A 16,337-nucleotide genomic window follows, 5' to 3' on the forward strand; every position below is an offset into this window, starting at 1 on the left:
ATAATGTGAGTACTTCTTCCACGTGTGTGTGTGTGTGTGTGTGTGTGTGTGTGTGTGTGTGTGTGTGTGTGTGTGTGTGTGTGTGTGTGTGTGTGTGTGTGTGTGTGTGTGTGTGTGTGTGTGTGTGTGTGTGTGTGTGTGTGTGCGCGCGCGCTGCTGTGTTTCTGCTGTGAGTGTATGCTATCAACACACTCAAACTCAACACTGCTACAGTATGTGTGCACGCAGACACGCGCACACGGCCGTGACACTCTTATCTTAACAAGGCTCTGTGGATGACCCTTGTCCACTTGATGGCTTAATTGCGTTTGTGTTGTGAGTGAGCAGTGAACGACCCGTTAGTGCTAGAAACACTATTGAAACTGAAAGGAACATTCTAGCTGCAGTTCATTCTGAATAGGCTGGAGGGGGATTCTGCTCTTCACAGCAATCAGAATATTGTCTTTGTCACTGCACATCCACTTGTGTGTGTGTGTGTGTGTGTGTGTGTGTGTGTGTGTGTGTGTGTGTGTGTGTGTGTGTGTGTGTGTGTGTGTGTGTGTGTGTGTGTGTGTGTGTGTGTGTGTGTGTGTGTGTGTGTGTGTGTGTGTGTGTGTGTGTGCGCATGCATGTTAGTGTGGTTATTATAAAAAATGTACATCTTTTAAACCATTTAATTGAAATGTTCAGAAATATGTCTCAGCACTCGAAACGGATGTAAAGTAAATGAAATAAATAATATGCAACCGAGAACAAGAGGGTGGGTGGGTTTTCCCCTGAAAACAGGTTATTTTTCCACGAGTGACACCGTTTATCTTGGTTTGCACACCGTGTCGCACACCAAAAATAGCAGATGTTCAAGCTCACGGCGCATTGCGCTGCGGCTATTTTCCTTAAATCTTCTGTATACTGCGTATGCCGAGCTGTGATGTGTGCCGATAAACACCAGCGATGACGACAGGCCCTGAAACTGGCTGTGAGTTGGAAAGGCTGAAAGGCTGGTGTTATGGCTTGCCAGCTAACTAGATGGCTGGGTGATAGATTGACTGACAAACTGACTGAGAGACTATGGCAGGCTGGCAGGCTGGCAGGCTGGCTGGCTGGCTGGCTGTTTGCCTGGCTGGAATCTCATCAGTCCTTATCAGCAGGCATCTCTCTGTGTCCGGCTCTCTCAGCCGGATCTCTCTGGTGTAATAGATTGAGCGGTCATGCTGGAGAAACTCCCACGGTGGAGGAGGGGGGGAGGCTGTAAAGGTGGCTCACACACGTGCGCGCAGCGCGCAGGCCGCAGGTAGACTATAGCAAATACACATGCACGCACACTTGTATATACCATGTGCTGTGTGGATTATGTGGATTTATACTAAGGTGCAAGGGGCAATAGTGTTTATGCCATCAGTGAACCTCCTCCTGAGGTTCACTGAGGAGGTTCACTGATGTTTTTGGTCTCAGTCATGTGTGGTGTGATGTAATGCAGTGGTTCCCACACTGGGGGTCGGGGGGGTCCCCAATTTATTTTGGGGGGGTTCTTAAATAATTGAATTAAATAAGTGAATTTAAAAGTGAATTTAATTTGTGCATGACTCTCTCCCCTTTCTCTACCTCCCCTTTTCCTATAGTATCTCTGCCACACACAACTCTTTTCTCATGCCCCCGTACCCCTGTACCATCTCTCTCTCCCTCTCTCTCTCTCTCTCTCTCTCTCTCTCTCTCTCTCTCTCTCTCTCTCTCTCTCTCTCTCTCTCTCCCCCCCCCTTTGCCCAGCTTAGCAGCAAGGTTTATGCTAAATTCAGCCTACAGAGGAGATCTGAGGCCTGTTAAGCCACCAGGCACAGATAGGCTCCTCTCCAAGTAGACAGTGGCGGGGGGGGGGGGGGGGGAGAGAAGAAAGAGAGAGAGAGAGAGAGAGAGAGAGAGAGAGAGAGAGAGAGAGAGAGAGAGAGAGAGAGAGAGAGAGAGAGAGAGAGAGAGAGAGAGAGAGAGAGAGAGAGAGAGAGAGAGAGAGAGAGAGAGAGAGAGATGTGTGTGGCAGAGATACTATAGGAAAAGGGGAGGTAGAGAAAGGGGAGAGAAGGGGATGGAGGGAAATAAACTAAAAAGAAGAGACGGGCATGACTGGTCAGAGAGAGAGAGAGAGAGAGAGAGAGAGAGAGGAGTGGCACCGCACTTGAGATTACAGACAGTGGGGTGGAAAATTTGGTGTTTACATCAGTATGAAGGCTACATGGAAACATGCTGACTATTACTGTAACTCCTTTGAGGTTTGTGTGTGTTTGCGTGTGTATGAGAGAGAGAGAGTCTCTATGCTTGAAACTCGAACAGATATAAGCTTGCGTTTATTTTAGTATTGCTATATGCAATTTGTCTCAGCTGTTTACAATTTCTTTCATTTTATATGTGGTACTTTTCAAAATCCCCTGTTGTTGAAAGCTTGAATCATTGCTTATGTATTTCCCTGTTGTGCTGTGCAATAATATCGGATATGAGACTGTTAATGTCCTCAACAATTGAATCACAGTCCTCAACAGGGCCTTGTTGTCTTCCTCCTCTAGCCGCCCCTGCGTATTTAATTGAACACCTGAGATTGTGCAACAGTCATAAGATAACCATGACAGGACAGAATGAGCGCAGGTGAGAACAGCTGTGCCAGCTTGCCTCGCTGTCTCGCTACGGTACCGTTTATCTGAAAGAGCAGTTATTTTCTGCACTTTTAGGACAGACTGGCTCCCAGGTGACTGTGGTGAGGAAATGGTGCTGAAATGATTAAGGCACTTTCCAGTATAAGTAACACATTGAAGACATTCCTAAGATGCAAGCAGCTTAGACCTTTGTCCACATCTGGACAGGCAGTAGCCACGGTGAAAGCGGTGCACAGGAAGTTGTCATCGTTCGTCATTTCCATTCACGAACATACTGTATATTTAAAAATACATGTATAAATGTACCCATTTCTGGGTAACCTAGATATGCTCTGCATAGATATGCAACCTAGATATGCTTCACAGTAGGAAAAATGTACGTGACGAAACGGAAGTTGGGGGGGTCGGGGGGGGGGGGGCATCCGCTGTACAGCCTTAAACCTTTCCAGCGCTTCCATTGTACAGACTGCATGGGGGAAGTGTTTGAAAAGTGTGTGAGCCAGCAGTCTGTCTCGAGAGACTACCAGCACTATCACTGTAACCCCCTGAACCCCATACGTTGTTGAGTGGAGTCCCTCAGGGCCTTATACTATAGTGTCTTGTCTGTTTTTGATCTATATTAAATATCGACTCGTTGTAAGCTCGTAGATCTGCTGTTTTCTGCGAAAGTTTCCCCCAGAATACGGATGCTGGGGTTTAAGTGAATAATTTAATATTGGTACCTAAATGTGTTCAGGCTGCAACTCTGTAGGGCAGATTTGACCATGCGCAGTCGAGTTGCAAAGCACCTTTTTTACATACACTGAGATCTGATGGATCAGACTGGTCCAGTGCTCTGGCCCTAATAATAATTGCGGTTAATTGGTCCTAAATAAGAAAAGGGTCCTAACCGAAGCAGCTGTGTCCAATGCCTTGCCCTTTGAGGTGACGGCTGTTCCGGGTGATTTCTGAGTGCTAGAATTAGGACTGATGAGAGTTTAGGTGGTTTAGGATGCGGTCTTTTAGTGTGAAAATCACGCGGGTATATATTTGACTGCTGTGTGAAAAACATGCTCCCATAAACATATATGTCCACGCTGTGTAATCTTGACAGGCTCACGCACAAACATGGCCTCTGTTAGCTCAAGCTTGGCCATGAAATGTCTGTGCACAGGCCGCCTACAAGGCTTTCTGACATGGCTTGGTAAACCCCTGTCCCATTACCATGCATTATTGATGGGCCTATCTCTTATGTTACATAAATGCAAAAAGCTAGCCTAGAAATAGAATAAGTTACACAGGGTCATTACCCTTACAGCTTGTAGATCTGCTATTTTCACAATATTTGTCTGTGGAACCGTGTCAAATTAAATGTAATGCCTCAACTCCTACATTTCCAAGTGCTTGTCAGGGTGGGGTCCCCAGTTCAAATATGATTATTTTGGGGGGTCATGGCCTGAAAAGATTGAGAACCAGTGTTCTAGATGGCTAGATTCCTCTAGAGCCACGCTGTGTCTCATCTGACAAATATCCACCATGGATTGAACTTACAGTATAAGTTATTATTTATTACAGTGAAGTGTTAATAACAACCCAGTTACACCCAAACGTACTTGTTTCTCCACAAGGAATCTTTGAAGACCTTTATGGAATACAAACCAGTCCCTCATATAAATGATGTACGCTACTATGTTCACCTACAGTATTAAGAGATATAAAGCGTAGCGTGACCTTCAAATAGAAGCATTTTCGAGCATGTTTGTGTAATGCAGTGCATATGCAATGTAGGATAATACACAGAGAGAAAGTCAGATATGAGTGATAGAGGGGTGTTATTATGACAAGACGAAAAGGGCTTGAAGTGGGGTTATGTTTGCATGACTGACTTGCTTGTAGTGCATTATCAAGCTTATACCACAGCTATCCTGTCAGTTCTCCATACTTTTCAAAAAATATGAAATGTCACATTAGAAAAGCTCTTATATGTATATCTTTATACATGTAAGCTCACATGTGTGACCACTTATCTTAATACTATTTTTATTTGAGGCTGTTTGCCCCTACAGTACATTCCTGTCAGTCAGATATGACTAGATAGATTAGTGCTTGCACAGGAAATGATGTATGCATACACAGGAAATAAGGCATGGCAGTGACACACCTAAACAAACCAATATGATCTTGAAGTGCCATCTACTGTATACCACATTGAGCATTTTATTCTGAGCATAATCTAGCGGTAGTGAGAAAAAAAAGTAGCTCAGAATTATGCTACTGTTACTAGCAACGGGAATGGAACACCAGCATTTGAAATGTACTTCACATGCTGAAGCCAATCTATCTAATAGATATCCAGGATTAACACTTTATGGGTGAAGATTGCTATGAATTAAACAATAATGTGTATGTTTTTTTTGTCTTACAGAAAGAATGGTTGTGTCTCAACTGCCAGACCCAAAGAGCCATGTCGGGCCAGCTGGGAGATGCTGGTCCACCTCCTGCCATGGCTTCCCCCAAGAAGCAGCCCTCTGCTCCTGCTCCTGCTCCTGCTCCTGCTCCTGCTCCTGCTCCTGCTCCTGCTCCTGCTCCTGCTCCTGCTCCTGCTCCTGCTCCTGCTCCTGCTCCTACTACTGCTACTGCTACTGCTACTGCTACTGCTACTGCTCCTGCTCCTGCTCCCGCTCCTGCTCCCACTACTGCTCCTGCTCCTTCTCCCGCTCCCGCTCCTGCTCCTTCCCCCACCCCCACTCCTGTCCCTGCCGTTGTAGGTAGCGAACCTGTGGTAGATGCTGCAGAACCAACTCCTCCTCCACCTCCCGAGACCAAGGTAGTACCTGAAATCACCCCTACATCTGCACCAATCCCACCCGAGATCGATGCTCTTCCTGCTACTGATAGTACTCCTCCGACTGAGAGCCCCTGCCAGGGCACTCTACAGTCAATAGAACCACAACAACCAGCAGCAATAGAACCACTGCAGGAAACAGTACTGGAACCTAAATTAGAAGCTCAGTTACCTTCTCCAGAGAGGGTAGCTGACCCTGCAGCAGTTGAGCCACAGGAATGTAGCTCTGAGAAAGTAGTAGATGAGATGTCAGGGGAAAAGGAACAAGGTAATTCTAAGACAGAGACACACATTGAAACCGCCAATGCTGTTGAGAGTTTAAAACCGTTGGCTGATGAAGGCTTAGAAGAGACACAGGCCCCCGTGGAGGCAGCAGCAGAGCCAAACCTAGAGGCTTCCAATGGTGACGTTAGTAATGACGTTAAAGTTAGTGCTCCTCCTACAGCAAGTGAAGTGGTAGAGTCCACTTCAGATACAGTTCTAGAAGAAACATTAGAACCATTTGAGCCTGTCCCTCCTCCAGCCCCTGAACCCCAAATTCCAGAGGCTGTTGTAAAGGAGGAGCAGGTAGCACCTCCTCAAGGCTCTGAGCCCGAAATACCAGGTACTGTTGTAAAGGAGGAGCAGGTAGCACCTCCTCAAGGCTCTGAGCCCGAAATACCAGGTACTGTTGTAAAGGAGGAGACGGTAGCACCTCCTCAAGGCTCTGTGCCCGAAATTACAGACGCTGTTGTAAAGGAGGAGACGGTAGCACCTCCTCAAGGCTCTGAGCCCGAAATTACAGACAGTGTTGTAAAGGAGGAGAAGGTAGCACCTCCTCCACCCTCTGAGCCTGAAATTACAGACACTGTTGTGAAGGAGGAGACGGTAGCACCTCCTCAAGGCTCTGAGCCCGAAATTACAGACACTGTTGTCAAGGAGGAGACGGTAGCACCTCCTCAAGGCTCTGAGGCCACAATTACAGACACTGTTGTACAGGAGGAGACGGTAACAAAGCCTTGTGAGCCAACTAGGGCCGAGGAACCAATTCCTCCTGACGTTATAGAACCTAAGAAAGCTGAGCCTAACACAACTACAATAGATGCAGCTCATTCTGTGGATAGTGAAGGCGCCACCCAGCAACCTACAGCAGGCAGCGTGACAGCAGAAGTGGTGAAACAAACTACAGCAGACACTAAGGTAGATTCAGAACCAGTAGAGAAATCTGTTTCCACAGAGCTGGACCATGCCTCTACTGCTGCCCCTGTTGGTGGAGTTAGACCCGAACCAACAGAGGCCCCACAACCACCCAAACATGTAGAAGATGTCAAGGGACCTCTGCCAGTGGATGCTGAGAAAGAGCAGTCTGTCTCCACTCTAGAGGAAAAAGTTGACCGCAAAGAAATAGAACCTATTGCATGTGTAGCAGGTGGGAAATCAGTTGGGAAAGAACCTACACCAGGGCAGGAAAAATTTACTTCTGAGAGTGTCTGTGAACAAGAGAACAGCGTAGAGAGAGAGACAGGCACCGAAGCTCTAAAGTCAAACATCTCTGCTGAAAATAAACTAGTAACGGAGAGAGAGGAGACGGCGCTGATGGGTAGTGATGTGAAACAGCCAGAGAACGATGTTGAGGGAAAGGTGTCACCTATAGTCACGGAAGCAGAACAGAACGCCACATCTGAGGCCGTGTCAGAAATCGTGCCGTCAGTCAAAGCAGAGAGAGAAGTTGAGTCACCACCTGCTGGCAAACAGGAGCATATTTCAGTATCAGAGGAACACACACTCTGTGACAAAGAGAGCAGTGCAGGGACCGATGCTGGAAATAGCACGGCATCCAAGGAGAGTAGAATATGTGAGACTGCTTTAGAAAACCAAAGCCTGTCTAAATCTCCAACTCCTGTAGCAGAACCTGTCATCCCAGTCCCTGTAGCTAGTGAGCAGGACAAACACAAAGCCCCAATGGAAGACAAGCGTGACATGGAGGAGAAACAGACTGCAGCAGCTGAGCCATTGGAAAAGCCCAGTGTTTTGGACACGGTTGCAGAGGTGACTGTAGAATGTAGCACAAGAAGTAGTCTAGTGTCACACTAGAGGATTCATTCATAATGCAGACTCATGTCAGGACTTGACTTCGAACTACTTCCATGAAAACTGATGAACATTCTCTGCAAATAATGCACTTACTGTATGTTTTTTGTTTTGTTTTATTTTTTCTGTATTTGCTATACTATAATCCTTTTTTATTTAAATGTGATTACATCTCATTTCCAATGTGAAGATTTATAAAGCTATATCAAAATATTATTCAGTAGGTGTCTCCCCACCACTCAAGCTCTTTAATAAAAGGCATTTTTTAATTCACCAGCTACAGTTCCAATTTGGTCTGCTCATTTTATATTTATTTATTTATATAATAATAATAATAATACTTTTTAAAATAAGAAAAATACAACCACCCCATTTGTTTGTTATATTGTATTAACAAACAGAGTAATAAAAGTATAATTTTATTCACTAAAAAAGTTACATAGTGGAACTTTAACAGCTGTTACGTATGTCTTACAAAACTGCTTCAAATGTCCAAAATTTGGCAAGATTATGCTTAAGCAAGCTAAACATTAATGTGAAAATAAAATAAAGCCCTTTTTGTGTCTATAAATTTACTTACTCACACAGTTACATTGTACATAGCAAGTTGGAAACATTTCTATCTGCAAGTACTATAATTCTCCTCAAGAACTTGCAATGTATGTTTATAGTTTAAAAACTATATTTCAAATATGCTTAAATCACTTAATGTTGGTGCATTAATGCTGTGGTGTTACAAAAAGGGGGGAAATCTAATTGTGTCTTATTTCATTCCTACAGGCGCAGGTGATGAAGGAGACACTTAAGGAGCCTAGTGAGAAAGACACAGCTGCAAAGGAGAGCAGTCCTCACAGCCCTTCAGACCTGGCCAAGCCGGAGACCAGTCCTACCAGTCCTTCAGACCTCGCCAAGCTGGAAAGCACGGTGCTTCCTATTCTGGAAGCCCAGGCAAGCACGCAATCAAAGGAGGACGAGAACACACTCACTGACACATTGAAGAGGAGGCGTAGACTAGAGGTGCTTCCTCTCTCTTCTGAATCCCCCAGCTCAGAAGACGACAGAGAGCTTTCTGAGAGGAAAGATAACACCGGCACCCCAAAGAAGAAGCTCCTTGTACCAACCGATATCAAGGATGACTCCCTGGAAGACACAAGTGAAAGCTTTGGGAAAGAAAGTCCCATGTCAGGAGACGATGAGGACTTCATCCGAAAACAGATCATGGAAATGAGTGAAAATGAGGACGCTTCTCCTTCCGACGAGGAAAACCTTATTCGGCGAAAGATCAAAGAGGAGGAGAAGAAGAGAAAAGAGAAGGAGAAAACACAAGGTGTCGAGAGAAGCGCATCAGGGAAATCCAGACGACTTGTCAAGAAGAGCACTATAAGCCCTGATGAAGAGGAAGAAAAGCAGATTTGCTCCTCTTTGGATAAACATGACGAGACACGGAAAGAGGTTGAAGCAGAACCTAAAGAAGGTGAGTCAGAGAGTGGTATCGCAGTTCGCAAATTTCGTACTATTGAGCTCAATGCAACCAGTGGCCCAATGCGTGTACCTACAGAAGATGGAGAGATTGAGATGGAATGTCTCACAGACTCACCTGATGACCGGTCCAGAGGTTCATCTAGTCTTCACGCATCCAGCTTCACTCCTGGAACATCTCCCACGTCCCTATCTTCTCTGGATGAAGACAGCGACAGTAGCAGTCCCAGCCACATCCGTTCTAGTGAGGGAAAACAACACAGGAAAGCCAAACACAGACAACCAGGCCAGGTTCTACCGACTATTGAAGACTCTTCTGAGGAAGAAGAGTTACGGGAGGAAGAGGAACTCTTGAGGGAGCAAGAGAAACACAAGGGCTCTGGAAAGAAATCCAAAAAAGACAAAGAGGAGCTTCGAGCCCAGCGGAGGCGAGAGCGCCCAAAGACCCCACCGAGCAACCTCTCACCCATTGAAGACGCATCACCCACAGAAGAACTCAGGCAAGAGGCTGAGATGGAGGAGATCAGACGTTCATCCTGCTCTGATTTCTCCCCAGGCATCGAGTCAGAACCTGAAGGGTTTGAGATCCACGCTGCAAAGATCGCAGCTGTGCAGAAAACATATCAGCTGCCCATGTCGGTGTCTCTTCACTCCCCAACAGAGGACCAAAATACTGACAAACAGGAGCAAACTCTCAAAACTGCTGACGAGGCCTATGAGGAGATTATGTTGAGGGCCAAGTCTCCAACAGTGGAGAAAGAAGTGGTTCAACCAGGGAAAGAGTCCCTTTATGGAGGCATGCTCATTGAGGACTACGCCTATGAGTCCCTTATTGACGGTAAAAAGACTGATGAACCAGAGAAGATCACTGTTCCTGCTCAGCCCAAACAGCTGCGATCACCAGATGAAGTTTACGAAGACATGCTGAAGAAAAGGAAGGAGCTTATGCACCAGGAGCAGGAATATGAAAAGACACAGCCGGAGAAAGAAATTGTGAAACCAGAGATCGTGGTGCAACCTGCTGAGAGCAACCACTCAGAGAGCAGCACAGTAACATTAGGCAAGGATGGGAAGCCATTGCTGGATGCTGAGGCTGCCTATGATGAGCTCATGAGAAAGGGTCTGACTCCTGGGACCAGTCCAACCCAACAGGATCCAGAAGTGGAAGGCACAGTGCCCAGAAGACTTATCATCATCCCAGACTTGAAGGTGACACAGTGCTCCTCTGCTGAATTGTCGTCTGATGAAGAGATAAGTGTGTGTCAAACCAAGACTGCACCAACAGCAGTGATTTGTGAAGTAGATCGGCAGCCTCACACCACTACTGCGACATCTCAACCTGATGTTGTGGACTTGTCCAGCGCACCACACAGACCACCTGTCCCTGTCATTGCCAGCGTGTCACCCTTACCCACTGTCCCCCAATATACCCCCACTGTGCCCAGCGTAGTGTCAACTGCCCCACCTGTGCCCCCTAAACCAAACATCCTACGCAGGGGTAACTCTCAGGAAAAAGCAGATGTCCCAGTCCCGCCTCCACCACCTCCTCCACCCACCTCACCCAAACCCACAATTTTCCCTAGGAAAGCTCCAGTTCCACTTCCTCCTCAGGCCTCACCAACCCCAATCAGACCAGAACCGTTGGCGTTGATCACAAACCATGGTGCACCTTTAAGACAGCCCGTTGCACCAACGTACAAACCCCACGTTCCCCCTCCAGTTCCCCCAAAACCATCTATTGCTGCTGGGATGGCATACAGCCCCAGAGCAGGGGACGGTGTCAAGCCACCGATAGCACCAAAACCTGGCTCCCAGCCAACATCTCCAGCCCATGTTCCATATCCACCCAGACCCACCATGCTTCCCACAGCAGGCCATGTTGAGGTAGCCCTAAATCTTAGCCCCACTGCAGAAAGCAAAACCTTCCATCCCTCACCAACGCCCCCCTCTTCACCGAGGTATGCCAGCAATCTTCGTGACACCTATGTGGTCATCACACTGCCATCTCAGCCCAGTTCTCCCATTGAGGGACTTTCAACACAAGCCCCCTCTAGTCCTGGTCCAGCATCTCCTTCAAGACAAACTCATCCACAAAGTCATTATCAGCCACAGTCTCATCCGCAAAGTTATTATCAACCACAGTCTCAGCCTCAATCATATCAACAGCCACAGCCGCCCCCTCCGCAAACGACCAGGGTGCCTCTGGCCTACACTAGAGTCACAGAATCCATAGAAAGCCAAGAGATTTGTGGCCCTGAAAGGCATGTATCTAGTTCTTGTCATATTATTGAGGCTATATCTGCTTCAGCACAGCCACCCGTAGTCATGCCCAACCTCGTCTCTCAAGTAGTCACCACTGAACTCCAAAGAACCATGGTCTCTGTTGTACATGAACGGACATCGCCCCCAGTACCAGCTCCTAGGGCAAACGGTGTTCCAGTGTCAATGGAAAGACCAAAAACCCAACTACCAGCACAGAATGGGCAGGGCTTCCAGCCAGGGGAGGTGGTGGATCTCAGGACCATGAAGGTGAACCCAGAATCAGACATGAAAGGTGTTGATTTGTCTGCTAGCCCAGAAGCAAGATGTCAGTCTATTACAAGCGATGTCAGCGTTCGTCAGACCACTGCAGTGCAGTCGCCTGTGGTCAACCTCAGTGCTGAATCATCTACTGTGTCCATAGTTACAGATAGCATCACTATTGTGACCTGCGCTGCCACTTTTCAGCGATATCACCATGCAGACACCACTCAAGCATCATCAGTGCCCCTTCAGCTAACCAAAAACAAGGTATTTGAGCCTGTCTCTCAGATTATCTATCGGCCAATCGACCCTCAATCCTCTAGTGCGAGTGTAGAGATCCCCATCAACCTGTCAGTTGGAACAGGCACAGGTGTAGGAACGTTCCAGCCCGTTCCTGTCACTATTGCCCCTGTTCCTGCTCCAACTTGCGTGGCAAATGGATTAACTACAGGTACAGCTACAGTCGCAGGAGCTGTGGACCTTAGCACCACAAAACCCTTCAACACAATGGTGTCAGTGGACGCTGCTTCTGCAGAAGTGGTCACAGCCGTGCTCACAGAAGATGACGGCAAACCCGTGGATCTCACCGCAGGGAGGAGGGCAGCGTGTTGTGATGTTGTGTACAATCTCCCGTTTGTAGGGAGCTGTGCCACTCAGCAGCCCACCCCACCTCTGCCCGAAGACCGCTTTGGATATCGAGATGACCACTACCAGTATGACCGTTCACCGGCTTATGGCATGAGAGGCTTTGGTGGAATCAAACCGTCAATGTCTGACACTAACCTGGCAGAAGCCGGGCTTTTCTTCTATAAGAGCAAGAACAGTTACAATTTCAACGGCACAACAGACGGTGCAGTAGACCTGACCTCAGCAAAGATGTCTGATGCAGGTCAGTGTGGTGACATCGCCGACCTCTCACTAAAATGTCACTTTGAATTGCCCCGACTCATGGCTCAACTCATGGCTAATAATACATTTTTTGTTTGAATTTTCATTTATCATCCTGATTTGCATGGACATATTGCATGTATTCTCTCATTTTCTTTTTTCTTTTTTTCTGGTCTTTTTGCATTTGCCTGCATGCTGTTAAATCTTGTTTGTCTGGGCTTGTCACTCTCCTCCTTGCCTGGCCATCTTTTTCCTTCTTGGTTTACATTTTTTACCTTTTCCCCTGTTCGTCGTTTGGATAAAGCATGGCTTGCTGTCTACTTCTCCAACATTACGTTAATCTGCATTATTTGGACTCAAATGCTATTTTTAACTTTTGACAGGTGAAGCTGTGGACTACTCCAAGAAAGGAATGACAATTCCACCTTATTCCCAAGCCAGAGTCACAGGTGCTGCTGGCTCCAGCTTTGGCACAACCAGCGTCTTAAGGTCATCCAATGGGGTTGTCTATTCCTCCGTTGCAGCACCGATCCCATCTACCTATGCCGTCACCACTCAACCTGGCTCTATCTTCAGCACTTCATACAACGCCCTGCCAGGGATGCGCACCAGCGACACAATGCCCTCTCTGTCCAACCTGCAGAACTTGCCACTTACTCGATCCCACAGCTTCCTCTCCAATATCCCCACCAATGCAGCCCCTCTCAATCTGGAGCTCCCCAAGGTCAATGATGTCATGACCACTGCCACCAGCTCTCTTTCCCTGGATACCTACACGGATGCATCCCTGGAGGCCATCGCCGCCTCACTAGAGGCCCTGTCCTCACCCATGGTTCCCGGAGATGGCCAATACCAGGTGGAGCGCGAGAGGCTGGAGATGGAGAAGCTCAAGCAGCAGCGCCTGGCCGAGGAGTTGGAGTGGGAGCGCCAGGAGATCCAGCGTTTCCGCGAGCAGGAGCAGTTCCTCGTGCAAAAGGAGCTGGAGGAGCTTCAGGCCATGAAGCAGCACATCCTGTCCCAGCAGGAGGACGAGAGACAGGCTCACCTGATGATGCAGAAAGAGACCTACGCACAGCAGCAGCAGCAACTGGAGCAGATCCAGAGGCTCCAAGAGCAGCTCCGTGTGCAGCTGGAGGAGCAAAAGCACCGGCAGCTGTACCCAGAACCTGGGCACGGCCCGCAGGAGGCCATCATCCTGGGGCCCGACGGCACAGTGTTGTCCCGCAAAATCACAGACAGCGGTTGTCAGACGGACGAGGAGGACGACTCCATCAGCAAGGCCTACACGGCAGGGAGGAAGAAGAGGAGCACTAAAAAGAGCGTGGACAGCTGCGTGCAGACCGATGATGAAGATCAAGACGAGTGGGAAGCCCAAAGGGGTCGTCGAAGCCGGCCTCGTACCGCAAGGGGAGACAGGAGCGGGCAGTCGGACATCTCTCTTCAAGCCCACACAGAGATCTCTATACAGACGGACTCCGACGGAAACATTAGGATGGACACTAGGATGGAACTGTCTGACTCTGAAAGGACTTCCCCGAAGAGACGACCCACCCCCCTAGAGATAGGCCACTCCCCCAATCTCAAAGTCGACCCTGCCACCCTTCAGGCCCCGCCCAAATCCCCAAAAGTCCTTTACTCCCCTATATCCCCTTGTATGTCCCCTAGCAAATCCCTCGAGTTTGTGTCCTATGACAAATCGCTGGGTGATACAAGCCCCCAGAAGCTATGCGTAGCCACTGACCTGAGCCCCAGGGGACCGAAGGCTATGCAGAGATCCTTGTCTGACCCCAAGCCCATGAGTCCAACTGGAGAAGAAAGAATTCCATATGGCGATGGCTACACTGTGAGTAGGGCATCACAGTATTCTTTATTCTTTATATGGATCACCATTAGCATCCACAAAGTGATAGCTAGTCTTGCTAGGTTCCATACATAAACAACAATCAAAAACAAACAATTATTAAAATCCCACTATATCAACAAAAACTGAAAAGCAAAACAAGCCACATCAGTAAAATCACTCTGCATGAAACTATACACAATATGGCCAACAAAAGCAGTGCACGTTATACTCTGCAGAGTTGATTTGTAGTTTAATTTAGCAGCTCAAATAAGACACAGATTGGTCAAAAAGAAAATCAGCCTATAAACAGGTGTTTGAGCGTTAAACCAACAACAGAGCACACCAAGCTACCTATAAGGAATCCCATCACATAGATAAGCACAATAATTTCTCCGTATAATTACCAGCGAAAATTGCTGATCTACAATTTTTGGGGGAAATTTAGCAAAAAAATAATTATAAAGTGTATAAAGGTATTGGCATCAAAATATTTATTAAAGTACCAAAAGTAAAAGTACTCATTCATTATTCAGAATGTCTAATTTCACAAGTTTTCAAATGTATAAAATATATAGAAAATCTTTTGAAAATAGCAAATCTACAAGCTCACAACGAGTTGCATCGCGACGCGATTGTAGATCGGCTATTTTCAAATAGCCAAAGTTTAAACAGGGCTGAAGTGGTTAATGCATGTTTTGTATTAATAATCAAAATCTACAAAGTAGCTAAAGCTTTCAAATAAAGGTTGTGGAGTAAAAGTACAATATTTGCCTCTAAGATGTAGTGGAGTAGAAGTAAAAGTACTGAAAATTGGAAATGCTCCAGTAAAGTAAAAAATACTACAAAATGGTACCTAAGTACAGTACTTTGAGTACATACTTTATTTTTAAGAGGAGCCCCTGCCTCCCCTGCCTCTTTCCTCACCGTCATGAAATGATTTCACAGGGTGTTGTTTTGTTTCGTGCCTCATACGGCAGCCTCAGGCTTTTGTTTTGCTGTCTAAATGAATGTGATCCATTCACTGCATGGCCTTTCTAAGGCATTGCCGCTTAACCCATTAAGACCGGGAACGCATCTGTGTCATTTTTAGATTTTAGCTATAACCATTATTTTTGATACTTTGTCTATTCAAAAATAGCAGATCTACAAGCTCATAGCGCGGCACCGAGTGCCGCTCTACGAGCTTGTAGATCTGCTATTTTTGAAAAATCGTGAACATTTGCGCAAATCTTTGAATAAATATTTTGAAACAACATTTTTAACTCAAATCTTTGCTTCTGGGGGGTCCCTGGAACAACATATTTTGATGGGGATCGGTGGCCAAAAACATTGGTCACAAATCATTTTGTGGGGTCCTTGACATGAAAAAGTTTGAGCACCACTGATATAGCAACAAAAGTTTTTCAGAAAAATTAAGACATTTGTTGAGACATTTGACAGTTACAAAATGTTCGCTTTAAAAAAACATATATTCAAAGATTTGCACAAATGTTCACGATTTTTCAAAAAATAGCAGATCTACAAGCTCATAGCACGGCACTCGGTGCCGCGCTACGAGCTTGTAGAGCTGCTATTTTTGAATAGCCCAAAGAAATCTAAAAATGACACACAGATGCGTTCCCGGTCTGCATGGATTTAGCTGATTAATTTACAATGACGTTTAGCTTTCTCAGCTATAGCTGGAGCTACCGGAGGCATATCTTTCTAGAACAGTTTTCACTTAACCTGTTTTTCAATCACGGGTTAGCTCTTTCTCATTTTGAGCCATGTAATGCTGTCATGTAATGATGTAATGGTGGTTATTTGATTCAGACCAAACAATATACATGTTTGCCTGTTCACCTTATTGGTAGCAGTAAATTTCATTTGCACATAACGTGAAATGTGCCCTCTGCATTTGCTCATCCTAACCATTAGGAACAGGCTCTATTAATGCTGCCGATGTAACTTTCCTCTTCTACCCCGCATTTGAACAAGGGTCTAAATGTCTCAATAGAAGAGCTGGGAGACCAAATACCAACCACCCCAATTGTATACGTTATATTCTCTACCATACAGATTGGACAAAATTACAATTTACTCATTATAAAAA

At 46.4% G+C, this 16,337-nt stretch overlaps 1 protein-coding gene across 1 annotated transcript in view; it reads left to right on the top strand.

Moving 5' to 3' along the window:
• pcloa (piccolo presynaptic cytomatrix protein a) overlaps positions 1-16,337 on the top strand; it is a gene marked incomplete at both ends in the record, with an annotated part of 82,862 nt that overhangs the window by 32,546 nt on the left and 33,979 nt on the right. The window contains 4 exons of the mRNA XM_080420802.1: positions 5,023-5,167; positions 5,366-5,427; positions 8,299-12,403; positions 12,786-14,245. Coding sequence (XP_080276928.1) covers positions 5,023-5,167; positions 5,366-5,427; positions 8,299-12,403; positions 12,786-14,245 — 5,772 coding nt within the window. The remainder of the gene's footprint in view (positions 1-5,022; positions 5,168-5,365; positions 5,428-8,298; positions 12,404-12,785; positions 14,246-16,337) is intronic.

Source organism: Gymnoscopelus braueri (genome assembly GCF_963280865.1).
Source record: "Gymnoscopelus braueri genome assembly, chromosome: 23".
Taxonomy (NCBI): domain Eukaryota; kingdom Metazoa; phylum Chordata; class Actinopteri; order Myctophiformes; family Myctophidae; genus Gymnoscopelus; species Gymnoscopelus braueri.